Source organism: Macaca fascicularis, chromosome 2, assembly GCF_037993035.2.
Source record: "Macaca fascicularis isolate 582-1 chromosome 2, T2T-MFA8v1.1".
NCBI classification, from domain to species: Eukaryota; Metazoa; Chordata; class Mammalia; order Primates; family Cercopithecidae; genus Macaca; species Macaca fascicularis.
In genome coordinates, this window is record NC_088376.1 from 39294292 (window position 1) to 39315517 (window position 21226).

Below are 21226 nucleotides of genomic sequence, written 5' to 3' on the forward strand. Positions count from 1 at the left end.
GTAACAGAGTGAGACTCTGTCTCCAAAAAAAGGCTGGGAGAGGTGGCTCACACCTGTAATCCTGGCACTTTGGGAGGCTGAGACGGGTGGATGACCTGAAGTCAGGAGTTCAAGAGACCAGCCTGGCCAACATGGTGAAACCCCGTGTCTACTAAAAATACAAAAATTAGCTGGGCGGGTGGCAAGCACATGTAATCCCCGCTACTTGGAAGTCTGAGACAGGAGAATCGCTTGAACCGGGGAGGCAGAGGTTGCTGTAAGCCGAGATCACGCCACTGCACTCCAGCCTGGACGACAAGAGTGAAACTCTGTCTCAAAAACAAAAAAGACACTACATCAGAGGAACTAATAGAGGATGACTTGATGGAGATGAGTGCTTCTGAAGTGGTGCCAGATGATGAGGAAGAAAATGCTGAAGAAGGGGTGCCTAAATTAACATTAGATAATTTGGCAGAAGAGTTCCAATTATTCAAGACTGCTTTTGCTTCTTTGGTGACACAGACCCTTGTATTACGAGGGCACTGAAATTAAAGCAAATAGTGGAAGGAGGATTGGTATCACACAGAAACATTGTTAGAGAAATGAAAAAAGCAAAAAGACAGAAATTACAATGTATTTCTGTAAACAGAGAGTGCACCTGCCTCTCCTTCCATCTCCATCTCTTCTGCCTCTGCCACTGGAGACAGCAAGAGAAAAACCCTCTTCCTCCTCCTCCTCAGTGTACTCAATGTCAAGATGTCAAGGATGAAGACTTTTATGTTGATCCAGTTAACAAATAGTAAATATATTTTCTCTTCCTTATGATTTTCTTAAAAACTTTTTTCTCCTCTGGCTTACTTTATTGTAAGAATACAGTGTACAACACATATTACATACAAAATGTGTTAATCCATTGTTTGTGCTAACAGCTTTAAGGCTTCTCATCATTTAGGCTACTAGTAGGCTACAGTAGTTAAGTTCTGGGGGAATCAAAAGTTACATGTGAATTTTTAAAATTTTAAGATTCATAAAAAGTTTCATAAATTTTGTATGTCATCCTTGCACAGGGGCCATGCTTATCTTCTCTGTATTGTTCCAAATTCAGTGTATCTGGTGCCAAAGTGAGCACACGTGGAGTTTTGACTGTGCAGGTCAGTGCCACTAACTCCTGCATTGTTCAAGGGTAAACAGTATATAATTTCACCCTTAAATATTTCAGCATATGTCTCTAACAGATGAGGACCACTATAATTCCTCTGCTTTTATTTTTAAGTATGAATAATTACTGTAAGGATTATAATATACATTTTTAACTTATAACTGACTTCAGGTTGATATTGAATTAATTATAATAAAACATAGCAATTTTGCTTCAATATAGTTCCATATCTTTTTCCCTTTTGTGTTACTCTTGTCACATATATTTATGTTATAATCTCAACACTATAGTGCTATAATTATTGATTTAAATCAGGGGTATGCAATTCGTTGGCTTCCCTGGGCCACAATGGAAGAACAATTGTCTGGGGCCACACATAAAATACACTACCACTAACGACAGCTGAAGAACTTAAAAAAAAAAAAAAAAAAAAACCAGCAAAAATATCTCATAATCTTTTAAGACAGTTTACAAATTTTTGTTGGGCTGCATTCAAAGCCATCCTGGGCCACATGCAGCCTGTGGGCCACAGGTTAGACAAGCTTGATTTAAATAATTTCATGTTCTTTCAAAGAAATTAAGAGAAGGAAACAGACACACACACACACACACACAGCCTTTTACCTTTTACATCCACTCACATACTTACCATTTCAGATTTACACTCTTCCTTTTTTTTGGAGACGGAGTCTTACTCTGTCACCCAGGCTAGAGTGCAGTGGGGTGATCTCAGCTCACTGAAACTTCTGCCTCCTGGGTTCAAGCAATTCTCCTGTCTCAGCCTCTCGAGTAGCTGGGATTACCACGACCAGCTAATTTTTGTAATTTTAGTAGAGATGGGGGTTTCATCATGTTGGCCAGGCTGGTCTTGAACTCCTGACCTTAGGTAATCCACCTGCCTTGGCCTCCCAAAGTGATAGGATTACAGGTGTGAGCCACTGCATCCAGCCCATTCCTTCTTTTTTCTTTTTTCATTCCTTCTTGTGGATTCGTTTTATCATCTTATGGTATTCTTTATGGCTTGAAGGACTCTTTTTTCTTTCTTTTTTTTTTTGAGTTGGAGTGTCGCTCTGTTGCCCAGGCTGGAGTGCAGCTGCACCATTTTGGCTCACCACAACCTCCGTTTCCCGGGTTCAAGAGATTCTCCTGCCTCAGCCTTCCGAGTAGCTGGGACTACAGGTATGTGCCACATGCCTGGCTAATTTTTTTATTTTTAGTAGAGATGGGATTTCACCATGTTGGCCAGGCTGGTCTCGAACTCCTGACCTTGTGATCCACCCGCCTCAGCCTCCCAAAGTGCTGGGATTACAGGCGTGAGCCACTGCACCCAGCTGAAGGACTTCTTCTAGTATTTCTGGTATGGCAGATCTAGCAACACATTCTCCAAATTTCCCCTTTCTGTTTCTCTGGTAATGGTTTTTTACACTTCATCTTTGGAAGACAATCTTACTAAATTTATAATTCTTGGTTGGCCATTTTGTTGACTTTCATTGAATATGTTATTCCACTGTCTTCTGGGCTCCATTGTTTCTGATAAGCTAACTCTTAATCCTATTGCTACTGCTTTCTATATTAGTTGTTTATCTCTTGTTGCTTTCAATATTTTTTTGTCTTTGTCTTTTAACAACGTGACTATGTTGTATCTACATGTGGAACTTTTGTGTTTATTTTATTTGGGTTTTGTTAAGCTTCTTAAATCTATAAATTGTCTCTCATTAAATTTAGGAGGTTTTCAGTGATTTCTTCAAGTATTTTTTCTGCCTCTATCCTTCTCTCCTTTCCTTCTGGGACTCCCATTATACATACTTCAGTGCACATGATGGTGTTCCACATATTTCTGAGGCTCTGATAATATTTCTTCAATCTTTTTTCTTCTCTGTTCTTCAGAATGGATTTCTATTAATCTTCATGTTTTTCTATTGTTTCTTTCATCATCTTAAATCTGCTAATTAGCTTATTCAGTTAATTTTAAATTTTTGCATTGTACTTCTCACCAGAAATTCCATTTGGGTTTTCGTAATTTCCATAATATGGAAAACCCAAATTCCATATTGGGTTTTCATATATATGAGATTCTCTACTTCTTGTTTTCATATTTTCTTGTAATTCTTTGAATGTATTTATTAAAAGGCCTCTGAAGTCTTTGCCTGCTAAATCCAACATATAGGCCTACTGAGAAGCCATTTCTATTGTCTGCTTTTTTTCCTGAGTATGGTCACATTTTACTGTTTCTTTGCATGGTTGTAGTTTTTCTTGAAAGTAGACATTTTTGGATAATACAGTAACTAAGGATTTTAATTGTGTTTTGCTTTTTTTGGTTTTGTTTTTTTTGAGACAGAGCCTTGCTCTGTCACCCAGGCTGAAAGGCAGTGGCATGATCTCGGCTCCCTGCAACCTCTGCCTTCGGGTTCAAGTGATTCTCCTACTTCAGCCTCCCGAGTAACTGGGACTACAGGCCCTTGCCACCCTGCCCAGCTCATTTTTGTATTTTTAGTAGAGATGGGGTTTCACCATGTTGGCCAGGCTGGTCTTGAACTCCTGACTTCAAGTGATCCCCCACCTCGGCCTCATAAGTGCTGGGATTACAGGCATGAGTCACTGAATCTGGCGGATTTCAATTTTTAACTATAGATTTTAATTTTTTGTAATTATAAAAGTTTCCAATTTTTTAAAGGGAATCTTTAACATAAACTGAATAATCTGTTTCCTCCATAGTGAGTTACTTCTGCTATCTCTGCTCAGAATTTTTATTCTTACTTTTGTTTTTTAGCCTGTCTTCCTAGGAGTCCTCGTTGTGTTTGAATAAATTAGTAGAGTCAACCAATCATTTGGGCAGAAGTTGTGTTCAAATATTGCAATATTTGTGGCTTCAATCAGGCTTCTACCCCTCTGAGAAATGATCTGTTGTTGGTTAGGGAGCATGTTCAAAGTTCACCCAGTTCTTAGATTTTGCTTGACTTTTACTTTCCATTAACGTCTCTAACGTTTCCTAGTCAGCCAGGGATGTATGGAGAGCACAGCTAATCCTTACGTAGCATTCTCATTTCTAAGATTTGGCAGTTAAATTTTCGGCTGGTCCAGTACTCTTACCACAACCCCAGATTATTGAAGCTGTAAGTTTTTCCTGTTTGTTTGTGGGCTTTTATTACTTGTCCATGTTGAATCCATTCTCTCTGACAGGAAAGCTTAGGGTTTTTGCACACAGTGCCATTCTGGTAACAAACTACAGATCTTACCGACCAACCATGGGGATACATGTGTATTGACAAGAAGGCCACAGACTTCCGCTGCTTTTACCTGAAGCTCTATCAATTTTTCAGGAAAAAATATTTCCCACTGTGTGTGTGTGTGTGTTTTTTTTAATCTTTGGTGAATTTCCAGAGCCCTGATGTAATGTTTTTGACAATACATTCTAGTTTTTTAATACTTGCTTTTTGCGGACAGATTTGCCTATCTCTTCAAACCAACAGAGCCAGGAGTCTCTTCATCTATGATTATCTCAACTCATCTCTAATATAAATACCTCTATTATTAGTCCCATATTACAGATAAGGAAACTAAGACATACAAAAATCATTCATCTATCTAAAGATTATATAGCTGCTAAATAGAAGAACTTGCAAACTAGGCATTTTGCTTCCAGAGCCTTTAGGTATTTTTTTTTTAATAGATATAAAAATCCTTAAAATACCATATAAGTACAATAACAGAAGCAGGTATAGGTGCTATAGGAGCATGAAGGAAAGAATCTATTTTTGGAAACTGAGTATAGCAGATAGGATATAAAGATGAAGCACCAGAGTCCATCATTTATAAAAATACCATGTTTTTAGGGATACAAATATCAGTAAAATTTCCAAATATTTAAGACAGTTAATTGCATTAAAAACCTTTTAGTAGATTTCTCACTAATTTAACTTACTCTCTTGCCAGTACCCCTTCCCACTGGAGGATGTGCCTCAGCAGCTTGACGAATTGTACAAACCATTAGCTCTATAAGAGCACTCTCTTGACGATCAGACATTGCTAAAGTAAAACAAAATACATGAGCATGAGTAGACAGTTTTACAATAATCATGTATTAAAAATGAACACATTATAAAAAAACTGAAAACATTCTATTACTGCTTATTTTAAAGACTAAAGTTAAGCTCTGTACTTTGCTATTTCTTTTTTTTTTAAAGTAATTATGTGCTTGCTGTCATAAGTCAAACAGGAAAGAGATACAAAGTAAAGAATAAGAGGATAAACTCTGGTCTCTTCTAAAGCTACCTTTCTGAGTTAGGCAATTCTAAAATTTTACTGTGTTTCCTTCTACATAATTTCAAACCTCATATAATAGGACTTTTTTAATAAAAAAGGCTATGCCGTATGTTTTAAAAAAACTTAACAGTTAATATTTTTCAAGTCAATATACACATATTATAATTATCTTAATAAATTACTATCCAATGTATGTACCATAATTTAGTCAGCCTTCTACTTATGGTCATTCAAACAATTTCCTGACTTTTGACACTGAACAATGCTTCAATAAACATCATTAATAGACACATATTTATGCAACTGATACATTTATTTCTGTACAATAATTCTCCAAAGAAGAAATAATGGATTCAAATGGCAAGATCTTGATACTGAGAAATCATAAGATTATTTATTATAATGTATATCCCCAACTGCAATGTTATGAATGTTTGGTTCCTTATATCCCTGTGAACACTAGATGTTAATAAACCATTTTAATTTTTGCCAGTCCAACGGCTGAAAAAGGGGTATTTGGTTATCATTTTGCTCCTTCCTATCTACTAATTAGTTAAGTGGAATATATTTTCTATTTTTCCCTAAGATTTGTCTATGTTTATTCTTCACCCGTTTTTGTGCTACTATTCACCTTTCTTATCAATTTGAGAACTCCCGTATGGTAGGGGTAGTACTTTTTACCTTTTGAATGATGCAAGTATTTTCTCCCGGTTTGTCATTTGTTATCAGACACTTCATGGTATCTTTTGTCAGACAGAAATTGTTATTTTTTTTTTTTTGAGACGGCGTCTCACTCTGTTGCCCAGGCTGGAGTGCAGTGGCCGGATCTCAGCTCACTGGAACCTCTGCCTCCTGGGTTTACGCCATTCTCCTGCCTCAGTCTCCCGAGTAGCTAGGACTACAGGTACCCGCCACCACGCCCGGCTAGGTTTTGTATTTTTTTTAGTAGAGACTGGGTTTCACCCTGTTAGCCAGGATGGTCTCGATCTCCTGACCTCGTGATCCACCCGTCTCAGCCTCCCAAAGCCTGGGATTACAGGCTTGAGCCACCGCGCCCGGCCAGAAATCGTTAATTTTTAAAAAGTCACATCTGTCTCCTTTTGTTTTATGGCTTCTGGGTTTCTTATACTGCCTTCAAAGATCTCTCTGTCCTGGAGGTTACACTAATATGTTCTTCATTTTCTTCTAATTTATTTCGTCTTTTGCTGTCTCATGTGCTCGCTTGCTCTTTTGCTCTTCCTTCCTTTCACTTTTTCCGTCTCTCTTGCTTTGGTATTTTTAACCTATTTGGCATTTATTTCTCACGATAGTAGGTGGGCCTGTTTATTCCCACCAAATAGCCAGTAGTCTCCACCACTGTTAAACCAGATTTCCCTTTTTAATTTAAATGTCATTTTTAAACATGGTTCAGGTATTTTTGGATTCTTTAGTTTCACTAATCTATTTGTATATTTCTGTGACAATGCTTTACTGCTTTGATTATACTAGACTTATGGAGTAATTTGTTATAACTTAATATGTAACTTAATTCAACCAACTTGAATATATAAGCAAGTTTCCCTTATCTAGCCCTTTTTCTAAAATTTTGTGTAATTTCTATAATGCTAATAGCAATTAATTTATTAAGAATTTTCTATGTCTAAAGCACTATCATAGGTAGCTTATATTTAATAACTTGTTTTATCCGCAAAACATTTCCAAGAGATAGGAACTAATATTCTCACTTTACAGACAGGATAATGAGCCACAGAGAGATGCACTTAGTTAGTAGTAGAGCTAATATATGAACTCAGGTAGTTTGACTCCAGAGTCAGTTCTCTTAAGCACTATGCTATACTGTCTTTTCAACATAAGTTTAAAATTCTATATAAATTTTGAAATCATTTTGCTTAGTTAGTTCCTATTCACCATACCTCCCAGAACTCTCTCAAACCCACTGGAATTATGACTAGTACCATAAAAAAAAAAAAAAAAATGACCTTTTCAGCTAGAAATACAATACAGCTTTTCACTTTTGAGATCTTAAGTCATTTAATTAAAACTATGGTTTCCTTCAGATAGACTCTATACTTTCATGAATCCATTTTTAAAATTTTTTTTTTATTTTTTGAGACGGAATTTCACTCTGTTACCCAGGCTGGAATGCAGTGAGGCGATCTTGGCTCACTGCAACCTCTGCTGCCTAGGTTCAAGCGGTTCTCCTGCCTCAGCCTCCCGAGTAGCTGGGATTACAGGCGGCTGCCACTGTGCCTGGCTGATTTTTGTAGTTTTAGTAGAGATGGGGTTTCATCATCTTGGCCAGGCTGATCTTGAACCCCTGACCTTGTGATTCACCCGTCTTGACCTACCAAAGCACTGGGATTACAGGTGTGAGGCACTGCGCCCAGCCTGTTTTTTTGAGACAATCTTGCTCTGTTGCCCAGGCCGGAGGGCAGTGGCATGATCTCAGCTCATGGCAACCTCCGCCTCCCAGGTTCAAAAGATTCTCCTGCTTTATCCTCCTGAGTAGCTGGGATTACAGGTGTGCCACCACACCTGGCTAATTTTTGTATTTTTAGGAAAGTCGAGATTTTACCATGATGGCCAGGCTGGTCTCATTCCTGACCTCAAGTGATCCACCGGCCTCAGCCTCCCACAGTGCTGAAATTCCAAGCATGTGTCACCACACCTGGCCTCATTCTTACATATTTTTAAACTCAGAAATTTTTTTTTGGTTGCTTTTTTTGGAGGTGGAGTCTCACTCTGTCACCCAGGCTGGAGTGCAGTGGCGTGATCTTGGCTCACTGCAACCTCTTACCTCCTGGGTTTAAGCGATTCTCCTGCCTCAGCTTCCCAAGTAGCTGGGATTACAGGCATGTGCCACCACACCCAGCTAAGTTTTGTATTTTTAGTAGAGACAGGGTTTCATCATGTTGGCGGGGCTGGTCTCGAACTCTTGACCTCAGGTGATCCACCCACCTCGGCCTCCCAAAGTGCTAGACTACAGGCGTGAGCCACTGTGCCCAGCCTTAAACTCAGATTTTGATAATTCGAATAGTTTAGTTCTATCTTTCTCCCTCCCTCTGTATACTTATTTATATTGAAGACCAGTAGATGCAGGTATTATAGACACAAAATGAGGTATAAATTTTTTAAGAATTCAATTAACTTACAAAGGTTTAAAAGTTTACATTGATTATTTTAAACTAAGTTGAAGCAAAATCAAGGAAAAGGCAAAAAAGATACAACGACATCTTGTTCTTTATTCTGTACCAAAATTATCCTATAAAAATATGTGTGTACATCTTAATTCCGCGTTGTAACAATTGTCTTTAAAAAAAAAAACACATGAACTTTAGCTTATCTTAGGAAAAACAAATGAAACATCGGCTTGTCCATCTGTACCCAAATGATCCAATGCCTAGTAATACAAAAAAAGCTTTTTGCTCAATAACAACTAAAGTTCTATTTTTATGATTTCAGAAATTCGTAATTTTTCACATTTGGCTGCAGCTAAAGGAAGTACAAGGCTGCCTATGAACTAAATGCATTGTCTGTTATTTAGGAAGAAAATATAGTCTTACGGAAAGTGAGGAAGGACAGAACAACTTATCTCAAGAATAGAAACATTCTCCCATTATCGTGGGAGTAAAATCCACAGTAGAGTTGAAGTATAACTCAATGTTGCACACTGTTCAATTCCATCAATTTTGTTACTTTATCATTTGAACCCATCCATTTAGAAACTTTCCCTGAACAGGGAGATAAGGTAAACTGAAAAGCAGTTGAAATTTAATAGAAATTCCTTTTGGGATATGACAGCAAAACCACATAACAAAATTGAAAGCAAATAAGCCTTAAGCCACGGACAAGAGCCAAACAGTTACACTGATTGAAACAAATGGGTAGCTGTTCATGGTACAAACTGTCATTTCAACTTTCTAACACAACGTATAACTATACAACTTTCTGCACAGCACCTCCATTTCCTCACTATTAATTTTAGTCTTATCACCTTGAACTGTGGCTTCTCTCTTTTAGTATCATTGAATATATATAGTATCATTGAATCATGCTTTAAAATCACCAATGACCTAAATCATCACAAAATGATTTGTGTAGCCTTCTTTTCTCCTCTGCAATATATATTATGAACTATGGCTCTCTTGAACATCCTCTTTACTGGGCTTGCAAAGGTTATAATTATCTCTTATCCTTTTTATTGTTAGGTAGAACTCTCATTCTTTCTCGCTCTTCCTGCTTTCGTCCCCTATCGAATCTTTAACTCAGCCATGGGCTCTTTCCCTCTTTATAAGCCATCTCCTTCTTTTATATTTTTACCATCATTCCTCACAGAGACCACTGCAATGATTATGTATTCTTCCAAACAACGTTTATGAAAGGTATTTTTCTTAAAATACGAATTGGATCACATTATTTCCCTGTTTAAAATCTTCAAAAGCACCTTATTACATTTAGGATGAGATAAATTCACTTATAAACTAAAATGCTCTATATCATCTGACTTCTGCTTCTATTACATCTTGTATCATTGGTTCATTATGTTCCAGCTATTGCATCTCCTAGAATATAACATCATGTTTCAGATACTTTGAAACTGTGATTTCCTCTATCTAGATAGCTCTTTTATAACACTTTCCCTATCTGGTCCCTTATCGTTTAGTTTCTTTTCTTTTTTTTTTTGAGATGGAGTCTCACTCTGTTGTCCAGGCTGGAGTGCAGTGGCACGATCTTGCCTGCCGGGTTCCTGTGATTCTCCTGCCTCAGTCTCCTGAGTAGCTGGGATGACAAGGCGCATGCCACCATACCCAGCTAATTTTTTGGATTTTTAGTAGAAACGGGGTTTCACCACGCTGGCCAGGCTGGTCTCGAATTCCTAACCGCAAGTGATCTGCCAGCCTTGGCTGCCCAAAGTGCTAGGATTAAAGGCATGAGCCACCGTGCCTGGCTGCCTTATCATTTAGTTTCTTGGCTCACAGGTGGCCTACTCAGGAAGGTCTTCCATCAGGATTCAATCTAAAGATAGATCCCCTATAATTATCCACCAAAGCTAATAACTAACTCTTGAACTTATTTTGGATATTTACTCAATTTTGGTCTGCCTTTCCCAGGAGAATGTAAGCTCCATATTGGCAGTGAGCTCATCTAGTGTAACACTATACGCTCGGCACTTAGCATAATATTTGACTCATATAGTCAATAAATATTTTTAAATTATTAATGAATTAATAATTCCTGCTTTTAAGAACCTTATTATTTATAGCTATTTCATTCATCAACTGGATTGCAGAATTTTAGCACTAGAAATGACCAAAGAAGATTAGTTAAAGTTTCTCAGCCGGGTGTAACCCCAGCACTTTGGGAGGCCGAGGCAGGCAGATCACTTGAGGTCAGTAGTTCCTGACCAGCTTGGCCAACATGGTGAAACCCATGTCTACTAAAAATACAAAAATTAGCCAGGCGTGGTGGTGGGCGCCTGTAATCCCAGCTACTAGAGAGGCTGACACACGAGAATCGCTTGAACCTAGGAGGTGGAGGTTGCAGTGAGCCGAGATCCGCCACTGCACTACAGCCTGGGTGGGAAAGCGAGACTCAGTCTCCAAAAAAAAAAACAACCATAAAAAAATAAAAAATAAAGCTTCTCATTTTACAGTTTAAGAAGCTGACATCCAGAAGTTACATGATTTGGTTATGGTCTTGTTACCCAGTGGCAGAGGTGTTGACAAGAACCAGATCCTCACATTATACTAAAAATTTATTCAGCAACTTGATTTTGCTGTAAAACACTCCCTGACACATACACACACACCCCCACCCATAAAAACACTGTAAGACAGTCTTAAGGCCACTGTGATTTAAACTGATGTTGGTAGTCTGTCACAGTGTGTCTATTTTCCCAAAATTTAGTCCTACATCTTCAACTGCTAACTAGAGCCTTCTCCATTGGAATTCTAACACATTCCACCTATCTAAAAAATTACTTTAAAAAAAAGTTACTGGTAGCATTTTGTTATCATAAAATACAGCAAAATACTAGCACAGAAAATTAACTTAGATGCCACTCCATGCCAGAGCTTATATGTGGTATGCATGTGGTACAACATGCCTACAGATAAAATGTATTAAAAAAATTAAGCCATTATGTAGATAAAGTTTTGCAACTGTTATGCCTAATTTCCTAGACTCTGCCTACCTAGATTCAATCAGTAAAACTGTGGTTGACTTTTAAAACTGTTCCCATCTGGTAAGTTACTTTTCTACCTAAGACCAACCAACCAAACCCAAGCCAAGCCAAACCAACCTTTTGACCGGAAGTTAAAAAAAACCCACTGTAAACAGAATTTAAACCACAATGAAACACCTAATAGTATATATTTTAACAAGTAAAATGCACCTAGACCACCTTCATGACTAAAAGACTTAGTAATTATTATTTACTGACTTATACATCTTATTAACATGAGAGAAAGTTAACAATACCAAAGCATACTATCTTGTCTCTTCTTGATTTTTATATTTATTTATTTATTTATTTTTGGAGACAGAGTCTCACTCTGTTGCCCAGGCTGGAGTGCAGTGGTGTGATCTTGGCTCACTGCAAGCTTCATCAACCAGGTTCACGCCATTCTCCTGCCTCAGCCTCCAGAGTAGCTGTGACTACCGGCACCCGCCACCAGGCCCGGCTAATTTTTTGTATTTTTAGTAAAGACGGGGTTTCACCATGTTAGCCAGGATGGTCTTGATCTCCTGACCTTGTGATCCACCCACCTTGGCCTCCCAAAGTGCTGGGATTACAGGCGTGAGCCACCGCAACTGGCCCTTAATTTATATTCTTTGCCTCCCTTCTGCTTGGAAATAACCTTATAGAACATGGGATGATATACAGAAAATGAGTTGGAATAAGGAATGAGAAGCTCTAACTTATTCTGGCAATTTTATGACTACAAACAAGGTAAGGAAAATGAATGGAATCTACCATTGAATACTAACCTGAGGCCCTTTACTCAAGTGTTAAGGCAGTAGACATTAGAGGGAAATTGATTTCTATCAGGGAAAATATTAAGGTTAGTTAGAAACAGAATGTGTAAGCTGGGGAGTAGTGGTGGCTCACGCCTGTAATCTCAGCACTTTGGGAGGCTGAGGCAGGAGGACTGCTTGAGCCCAGGAGTTTGAGACCAGCTTAGGCAACATGGCGAAACCCCATCTCTACTGAAAATACAAAAAATTAGGCATGGTGGTGCACGCCTGTAGTCCCAGCTACTTGGGAGGTTGAGGTTGGAGGATTGCTTAAGCTGAGGAGGCAGAAGTCGCAGTGAGCTGAGAATCACATCACTGCACTCCAACCTGGGCAACAGAGCGTATGTTCATAGTCCTGTGATCACAAAAGTGAAGGGAATTCAAAATACACTGGACAGTTTCACCTAGTGAGCAGAAGGCCCTGTCAACTTAACAACAGGACCATCTTCTTCTTTTTTTTTTTTTTTGAGATGAAGTCTCGCTCTGTTGCCCAGGGTGGAGTGAAGCAGCGAGATCTCAGCTCACTGCAATCTCTGCCTCCAGGGTTTAAGTGATCCTCCTGCCTCAGCCTCTCGAGTAGATGGGATTACAAGTCCCCGCCACCAAACCTAGCTAATTTTTGTATTTTTAGTAGAGATGGGGTTTTGCCATGTTGGCCAGGCTGGTCTTGAACTCCTGACTTCAGGTGATCCACCTACCTCAGCCTCCCAAAGTGCTGGGATTACTGGCATGAGTCATCACGCCTGGTCTAGGGCCACTTTCTTACTAAGGATACATGGAATGAAAAAACATGTGCAAATAAAGTAAATAACAATTACAGCTAGAGACAAATATAGCATAATAAGATCTTCCTTGAAAGGTCTGAGAAAAGTCTGGGAAGAATTTGTATCATACACAGTAAATAAGAAAAATGTTTTTAGTTTAGAAGAGGCATTTTGGGCCAGTTTACCAGTGTGTATCTAGGTTTAACATGAACTTGTTTCTCTCACTGAATTATGTCAAAGCCAGAACAGATAATACAAATTAGTATCATTGCTTGGAAGGAACACTGGGGGATGCTCATTCTCCCAGTAATCTGTATGGGCATTCTACTGCAGAGGATGGCTCATTATGCTCTTATAATATTTCAAAAGGATGAACCACACAGAAGGGTACAGGAAGCAGAAAAGGGACTCAATAGAACATTATCTTTCTTAATCTTCACAGCTATATAAGGTACACAAGGAAATAATCTCTGTTATAGAAAAAGGCAAACTAAGGATCAGAAAATTTGAGGACATAAGTAACAAGAGACAGAGTTAAAAATCTGAATTAATATTTCTTTAGATTCTGGCCAGATGCGGTGGCTCACGCCTGTAATTCAAGCACTATGGTAGGCCAAGGTGGGAGGATCACCTGAGGTCAGGAGTTCAAGACCAACCTGGTCAACATGGCGAAATACTGTCTCTAATAAAAGCACAAAAATTAGCTGGGCGTGGTGGCATGTGCCTGCAGTCCCAGCTACTCAGGAGCCTGAGGCAGAAGAATTGCATGAATCCGGGAGGCAGAGGTTGCAGTGAGCCGAGAATGTGCCACTGTACTCCAGCCTGGGCGACAGAGCAAGACTCAATCACACACACAAAAAATTTTCTTTTGATTCTGAAGACCATGTTCAATCTACTGTGGGCCTTACATTAAGGCATCACTCACCTTCTAAGGCTGTTGTATGAATTAAATGAGTTACCAGTCCTTTAAAGTACTATTGTGGGCTAGTCTGAAAACCTAACCATACATAGGAAAAAGCATTTCTAGTTCTAACAAGCTAATACGCATATAAGCTTTTAGAACACAACCTCTTTATTAGGTATACATGTTCAATTTGCTGTGCATATTATTAAGTAGCATATAAAAAGATGCATACTTCAAAAATTATCATGTTACTCTTATGTCCCCGCTTCTTGAACAGCCAGGTAAATGACCTTATCTCTGATTTCCTGATTTTCATCTTAAAGAAAACATAACAAAAGGGGATGGCTGTGGTTTAATTAAATCATTATGTATAAAAGGTTTTCCCCAAGTTCATATATAAATCAAGCAAAAAAACAAACAAACAAACAAAAAACTCCAGATGCACTTAAAAAAGAAAAAACCATTAAGTTACATCAGTATTTTGTATCTCAAATCAGCATCGAGAAAACCTTTATGGCCAGGTGCAGTGGCTCATGCTGTAATCCCAGCACTTTGGAAGGCTGAGGCAGGAAGATTACTTGAGGCAGTCTGGGGACCACAGTAAGATCCCCTCTCCACAAAAAATTTAAAAATTAGCTGAATGTGGTGGCATGTGCCCATAGTCTCAGGTGGGAGGATCCTTAGAGCCCAGTAGTTCAAAGGCTGCAGTGAGCTATGATTGGGCCATTGCACTCCAGCCTGGGTGACAGAGCAAGACCCTGTCACTTAAATTTAAAAAGGAAAAAGTAAAGAAAAACTTCTTTATTATATGACACATATGGATTTTTAAAAACTTTTGTGGCATGGTGGCAGTGTTAATACAGAAAAATGTTAGAAACAATTCAGACATCCTTGTTATAGAAAACAAATTGTTCTCTTGGCAAAAAGACACAGCATGCTTATATAAGAAGCGGTCTATATACAACTGTATTGCTCGTTTTTAAGAAGCGATCTATATACAACTGTATTGCTATCAATGGAAATACAAAATCATGTAAATTAACTTGTCAAAATACTATACCTTCCTCTCCTTGAACAGGTTCTTCTAATAGCAACTCTGTCATACATTCCCAGTCTTTCAACAGTTCTTGAGAGCTCTCCCATAAACTGTCCACCAAGTAGGCTGCATGTTCATGTAACTAAAAAGAAGAGATCAAGTGTGACCCAAGAATATTTAACAAACAAACTACTAATACTAATTTAAGAAATCATTTTCTTCATAATTAAAATGGCTTGGTCTCCATGATTCTAAAAACCACTTAGAGAACAATATATATATTCACATTCCACTGTCAATAGTGTGGATGCAGTATGCAGAATTGACTTTTTACCATTTACGGTAGTAAAAGTAAGGATCTCCTAGACCAATGACATCATTTATAGATGAGGAAACTGCATAGCTAGTTAGAAAATTTTCTGAAGTTATATGTTAGATCTAGGTCACTTTTCACTATTCCTTGTGGTCTCTTCAACTATCTTTATTTTTATTTTTTAAAGGAAATTAATCATTTTCCCTCAGAATTCCATTAGAAACTTTTGGACCAGCTGTACTTACTTCACATCTCTGTCATCTTAGTCAAAGTAAAAAATGTAAGTTACTCCACGTCTCCATTATTCTCTCATTTCCACTGGACTCATTTCATTCCTTACTCCACCCCCATTTTTTGTTGGTCATTATTCTCTTGACAATTTTCTTTGGAGCCCATGTTCCCGCAGTAAATAGTTAAGGTCTTCATCAAACACTTCACACCAAACTCTACCACTAGACAGTCATTAAGCCTTGAAGAATACTATCCTTTTTTTTTTTGAGATGGAGTCTTGCTCTATTGCCCAGGCTGGAGTGCAGTGGTGTAACCTCAGCTTACTGCAACCTCCACCTCCGGCGTTCAAGTGATTCTCCTGCCTCAGCCTCCTGAGTAGCTGGGATTACAGGCCCACGCCACCATGCCTGGCTAATTTTTGTATTTTTAGTAGAGATGGGGTTTCATCCTGCTGGCCAGGCTGGCCTTCAACTCCTGACCTCAAGAGATCTGTCTGCCTCGGCCTGCCAAAGTGCTAGGATTACAGGTGTGTGCCACCGTGCTGGGCCCTGAGAATATTACTCTAATGAAGCAGAAGGTGTTGGCATTGTTCTGATTTCTTCTACTTACAAGTAACTTCTCCACCCTAATATAAAAGATCTTCCACTTTTGAGGCTCATTACATTCAGATAAACAGTCCTGGTAATCAGTGTTAGTCGAACTACAGACTGCAACCCATTCTTGGGTTGTTAAACCAATTCAATGCACTGAGAACAAAGATTCAAAAAATGATGCACAGTAGAAACAGTGCATAGCACATAGAAAGGGTAAATACTATTTTATCAACTGTAATTTGTTATATGTGCTTGTACTTCTGAGAGGTAATGTTTTTCTCATCATGAGTAGTGGCCCAAAAGTATAAAAGTCACTCTTCTAGATCTACTATCAGTTATCTACTGTCATCCTGGCACATTCAGCACCTGAGTTGGATTTCTTCCTCATTTCTAACTCTATAATCACTCTTCGGTGTGACTTTTTTCCCCTCTTTGGAGACAGGGTCTCACAGTATTGTTGCGCAGGCTGCAGTGCGCTGGCATAATCATGGCTCACTGCAGCCTTGACTTCCTGGGCTCAAGTGATCCTCCGACCTTAGCCCCTGGAGTACCTGGGACTATAGGACTGTGCAACCTCGCCCTGCACTTTTTTTGTCTGTGTGTATGTAGAGATGGGTTTACCACGTTACCAGGCTGGTTTCAGTGTGAATTTTAATGACTTATGTAATGCTCTGCCTCTTCTAACACTTAATTCAGTACTTCATTTCAATTGCATTTCAAATACATACAACATGTCCCAGTGAATTCCATCAAAGCAAGAGTAAATAATATTGATTGGCATCTTTGCTTGTAAATAATATAGGCAAAGTTTGAGGCAGGTATCTTCAAACTTTCCTAATTCATATATTCTGAGAAACTATCCTTAGACCATCCATAACATTACTCCAACAGTGACAGGCACAAGAGGTACACAACTCAAGAGTCAAAGACGAACAATCGCATCAGAAAAAAGAAAAATAAATTGTTTCAAAACTGTTGCTATTAACCCATGCTAAATTAAAGAGTTATTGTTTAACGGGCAGAGTTTCAGTTTGGGAAGATTTGAAAAATTTCTGGAGATAAATGGCAGTGATGATTGCCTAGGAATATAAACCTACCTAATGCCAATGAACTGTATACTTAACAAGGTAAATTTTGTTTTATATATTTTACAATAAAAAAACCAGCTGAGGCCGGGCGCGGTGGCTCAAGCCTGTAATTCCAGCACTTTGGGAGGCCGAGACGGGCGGATCACAAGGTCAGGAGATCGAGACCATCCTGGTTAACACGGTGAAACCCCGTCTCTACTAAAAAAAATACAAAAAACTAGCCGGTGGAGATGGCAGGCGCCTGTAGTCCCAGCTACTCGGGAGGCTGAGGCAGGAGAATGGCGTAAACCCAGGAGGCGGAGCTTGCAGTGAGCTGAGATCTGGCCACTGCACTCCAGCCTGGGCGACAGAGCGAGACTCCCGTCTCAAAAAAAAAAAAAAAAAAAATTCAGCTGAATATGCTTGTATGCTTGATTATGAGTATTTCTGTAGAATAGGTATATAAAGATTTACAATTGTATATATTTGGCAGAGTATACCTTCAATAAATATAAAATATCCCCTTTCTATCCCTTTTAATGTTTTTGGTCTTTAATTCTGGTTTATCTTGTATTGATATTGCCCCCTCTGCTATCTTTGCGTAACCATTTATTAGTTATTTCCAGCCTTTATCCAGCCTATTATTTATAAACTTCCTCTAATTTATTTTAAGATGTGTTTGTAAATAGCATATAGCTATTTTTCATTTATTTCAATCCCAAATGATAATCTGCATTTTAATAAAACATGTTAATTTATTTACATTTATTGGGATTACTACTGAAAATATTGCTGGCATTTTATTCTCTGTACTCTATTTGTGATGTTTCCTTGATTACTTTATCTGTCCTTCATTCATGGTTTTATTTTCCAACATTTTTCCATTACCAAAATCCTTAGCCTGTTTATCACTTCTCTTCACTTAATTTGAACATTATACTCCTACATTTAAAAAATTAATAGATATTTGCCTTAAACATCAATGTCATAGTTTTTAGGTTTAGCTCTAAGGGGTTTTTTTTCAAATTTATTTGCTCACCAGTGTTTCTTATACTCCTCTTTTCCTTTTATTGTATTGATTTTTCACTTCCCGAGAAAACATGTTCAAGTAATAATCTGCATTTAGAGTCTATTAGGCAATAATCTGACTGTATGTCCTTCAATTTAGTTCTTTCCTTTCATTGTTTTTTTTTTTTTAATTATTTTCAGACGCAGTCTCACTCTGTCGCCCAGGCTGGAATGCTGGGGCATGATCTTGGCTCACTGCAACCTCCGCCTCCCGGGTTCAAGTGATTCTCCTGCCTCAGCCTCCCGAGTAGCTGGGATTACAGGCACCTGCCACCACACCAGGCTAATTTTTATATTTTTAGTAGAGACAGGCTTTCACCATGTTGGCCAGGCGGGTCCTGAACTCCTGACCTCAAGTGATCTGCCTGCCTCATTCTCCCCAAGTGTTGGGATTACAGGCATGAGCCACCATGCCTGGCCTCCCTTCGTTGTTTCTGTTCTCTTACATAGCTCCTACTATGCAATATAATAAAATTTCTTAATCTATACCGTACCTTAGTTTCTTTCATACTTTTGATACAGAGTCCCGCTCTGTCGCCCAGGATGCAGTGGTGTGATCTCGGCTCACTGTCACCTCCTGCCTCACGGATTCAAGCAATTCTCCTGCCTCAGGCTCCTGAGTAGCTGGGACTATAGGTGCATGCCACCACACCACCCTGCTAATTTTTGTATTTTTAGTAGAGGCTAGGTTTTACTATGTTGGCCAGGCTGGTCTTGAACTCTTGACCTCAGGTAATCCATCTGCCTCAGCCTCCCAAATTGCTGGGATTACAGGCATGAGCCATCACGCCTGGCTTCTTTGGGAAATGTCTTCAACACATCTACAATAAGCTGTCAATTTTCCTGTCTAAAATGACTGTCACAATTAGCCTTGTCATTCATAAGAAGGGTCACTGGCCGGGTGTGGTGGCTCATGCTTGTAATCCCAGCATTTTGGGAGGCCACCGTGGGCAAATCATGAGGTCAAGAGATTGAGACCATCTGGCAAACATGGTAAAACCCCCATCTCTACTAAAAACACAAAAATTAGCTGGGCGTGGTGTCACATGACTGCAGTCCCACCTACTCAGGAGGCTGAGGCAGGAGAATCACTTGAACCCAGGAGGTGGAGGTTGCAGTGGGCCAAGATTGCACCACTGCACTCCAGTCTGGCAACAGAGTGAGATTTGGTCTCCCCCCACCCCCAAAAGAGGAAAGAAGGAAGAGGAAGGAGGAAGGAGGAAGGAGGAAGGAGGAAGGAGAGAAGGAGGAGAAGAAGAAGGAGGAAGGAGAAGAAGAAGGAGAAGAAGAAGGAGGAAGGAGAAGAAGGAGGAAGGAGGAAGGAGGAGAAGGGGGAGGAGGGGGAGGAGGGGGAGGAAGAGGGAGGAGGAGGAGGGGGAGAAGAGGGAGGAGGAGGAGGAGGAGAGGGAGGAGGAGGAGGAGGAGGAGAAGAGGGGGGAGGAGGAGGGGGAGAAGAGGGGGGAGGAGGAGGGGGAGAAGAGGGGGGAGGGGGAGGAGGAGGAGGAGGAGAAGAGGGGGGAGGAGGAGGGGGAGGAGGAGGAGAAGAGGGGGGAGGAGGAGGGGGAGAAGAGGGGGGAGGAGGAGGGGGAGAAGAGGGGGGAGGAGGAGGGGGAGAAGAGGGGGGAGGGGGAGGAGGAGGAGGAGGGGAAGAAGAAGGGGAGGAAGGGGAGGAAGGGGAGGAAGGGGAGGAAGGGGAGGAAGGGGAAGAAGAGAAGGAGGAGAAGGAGGAAGAAAGAAGGAGAAGGAGGAAGAAAGAAGGAGAAGGAGGAAGAAAGAAGAAGAAAGAAGAAGGAAGAAGGGAGGAGGAAGAAGGGAGGAGGAAGAAGGGAGGAGGAAGAAGGGAGGAGGAGGAGGAGGAGGAGGAGGAGGAGGACCACCATACTGCCAGATTATCCAGAAATGTTCTGGGTTGTTCTTGTTGTTTTGAAATAATTACTAATAGCATCTAGCATCCTTATCCCTCTGAAAAGCAAACCATCACACTTTTTATTTTTTTTTTGAGCTGGAGTCTCACACTGTCACCCAGGCTGGAGGACAGTGGCACAATCTCGGCTCTCTGCAAGCTCTGCCTCCTGGGTTCATGTTATTCTCCTGCCTCAGCCTCCAAAGTAGCTGAAACTACAAGTGCCCGCCACCAGGCCCGGCTAATTTTTTGCATTTCTAGTAGAGATGGGGTTTCACCATGTTAGCCAGGATGGTCTTGATCTCCTGACCTCGTGATCTGCCCGCCTCAGCATCCCAAAGTGCTAGGATTACAGGCGTGAGCCACTGCACCTGGCGGCATCACACTTTTTATAATAAATTCTGGAGTCATACTACCTCTAGGGAAATCCAGACTCATCACATTCAAGTACGACTTATCCAACTATCTGGCGTGCATCTAAAATACAAGGTATTTTGTCATCTGAAATCAATGGCTGTCACAGGTTAAAACATCTTAAAAAATCACCTTTTGGTACCAAAAGAAAATAAAGTTACAGACTTGTTTAGGCAGATCTCTTAATCACATTTTACCTGCACTGTAAACTGATTTCAATTCAGCATTTTATAATTCTATTAAAATGTTACTACTTCTCATTTCGGTAAAATAATCAGTTCAGTTTATCCCAGGTAGATGTCTGTGTATTTGTCTGTTCTCATGCTGCTAATAAAGACATATCCGAGACTGGGAAATTTTTAAGTGAAAGAGGTTTAATGGACTCACAGATCCACATGACTGGGGATGCCTCACAATCATGGCAAAAGATGAAGGAAGAACAAAGGGACATCTTACATGGTGGCAGGCAAGAGAGCTTGTGCAGGGGAACTCCCATTGATAAAAACATCAGATCT

General features: G+C 39.8%; 1 protein-coding gene and 1 non-coding gene across 15 annotated transcripts in view; both read right to left on the minus strand.

Moving 5' to 3' along the window:
• The window catches only part of STAG1 (STAG1 cohesin complex component), a 402189-nt gene that overhangs the window by 93127 nt on the left and 287836 nt on the right, over positions 1-21226 (minus strand). For all 14 annotated transcript variants that reach the window (XM_074031098.1, XM_074031099.1, XM_074031097.1 and 11 more), the window contains 2 exons: positions 15147-15264; positions 5061-5164 (listed from right to left, as the gene is read on the minus strand). In XM_074031098.1, coding sequence (XP_073887199.1) covers positions 5061-5164; positions 15147-15264 — 222 coding nt within the window. The remainder of the gene's footprint in view (positions 1-5060; positions 5165-15146; positions 15265-21226) is intronic.
• On the minus strand, positions 1001-1108 carry LOC123571978 (U6 spliceosomal RNA). Its single transcript, XR_006696336.1, has one exon. It is a non-coding gene; the product is annotated as a U6 spliceosomal RNA (small nuclear RNA).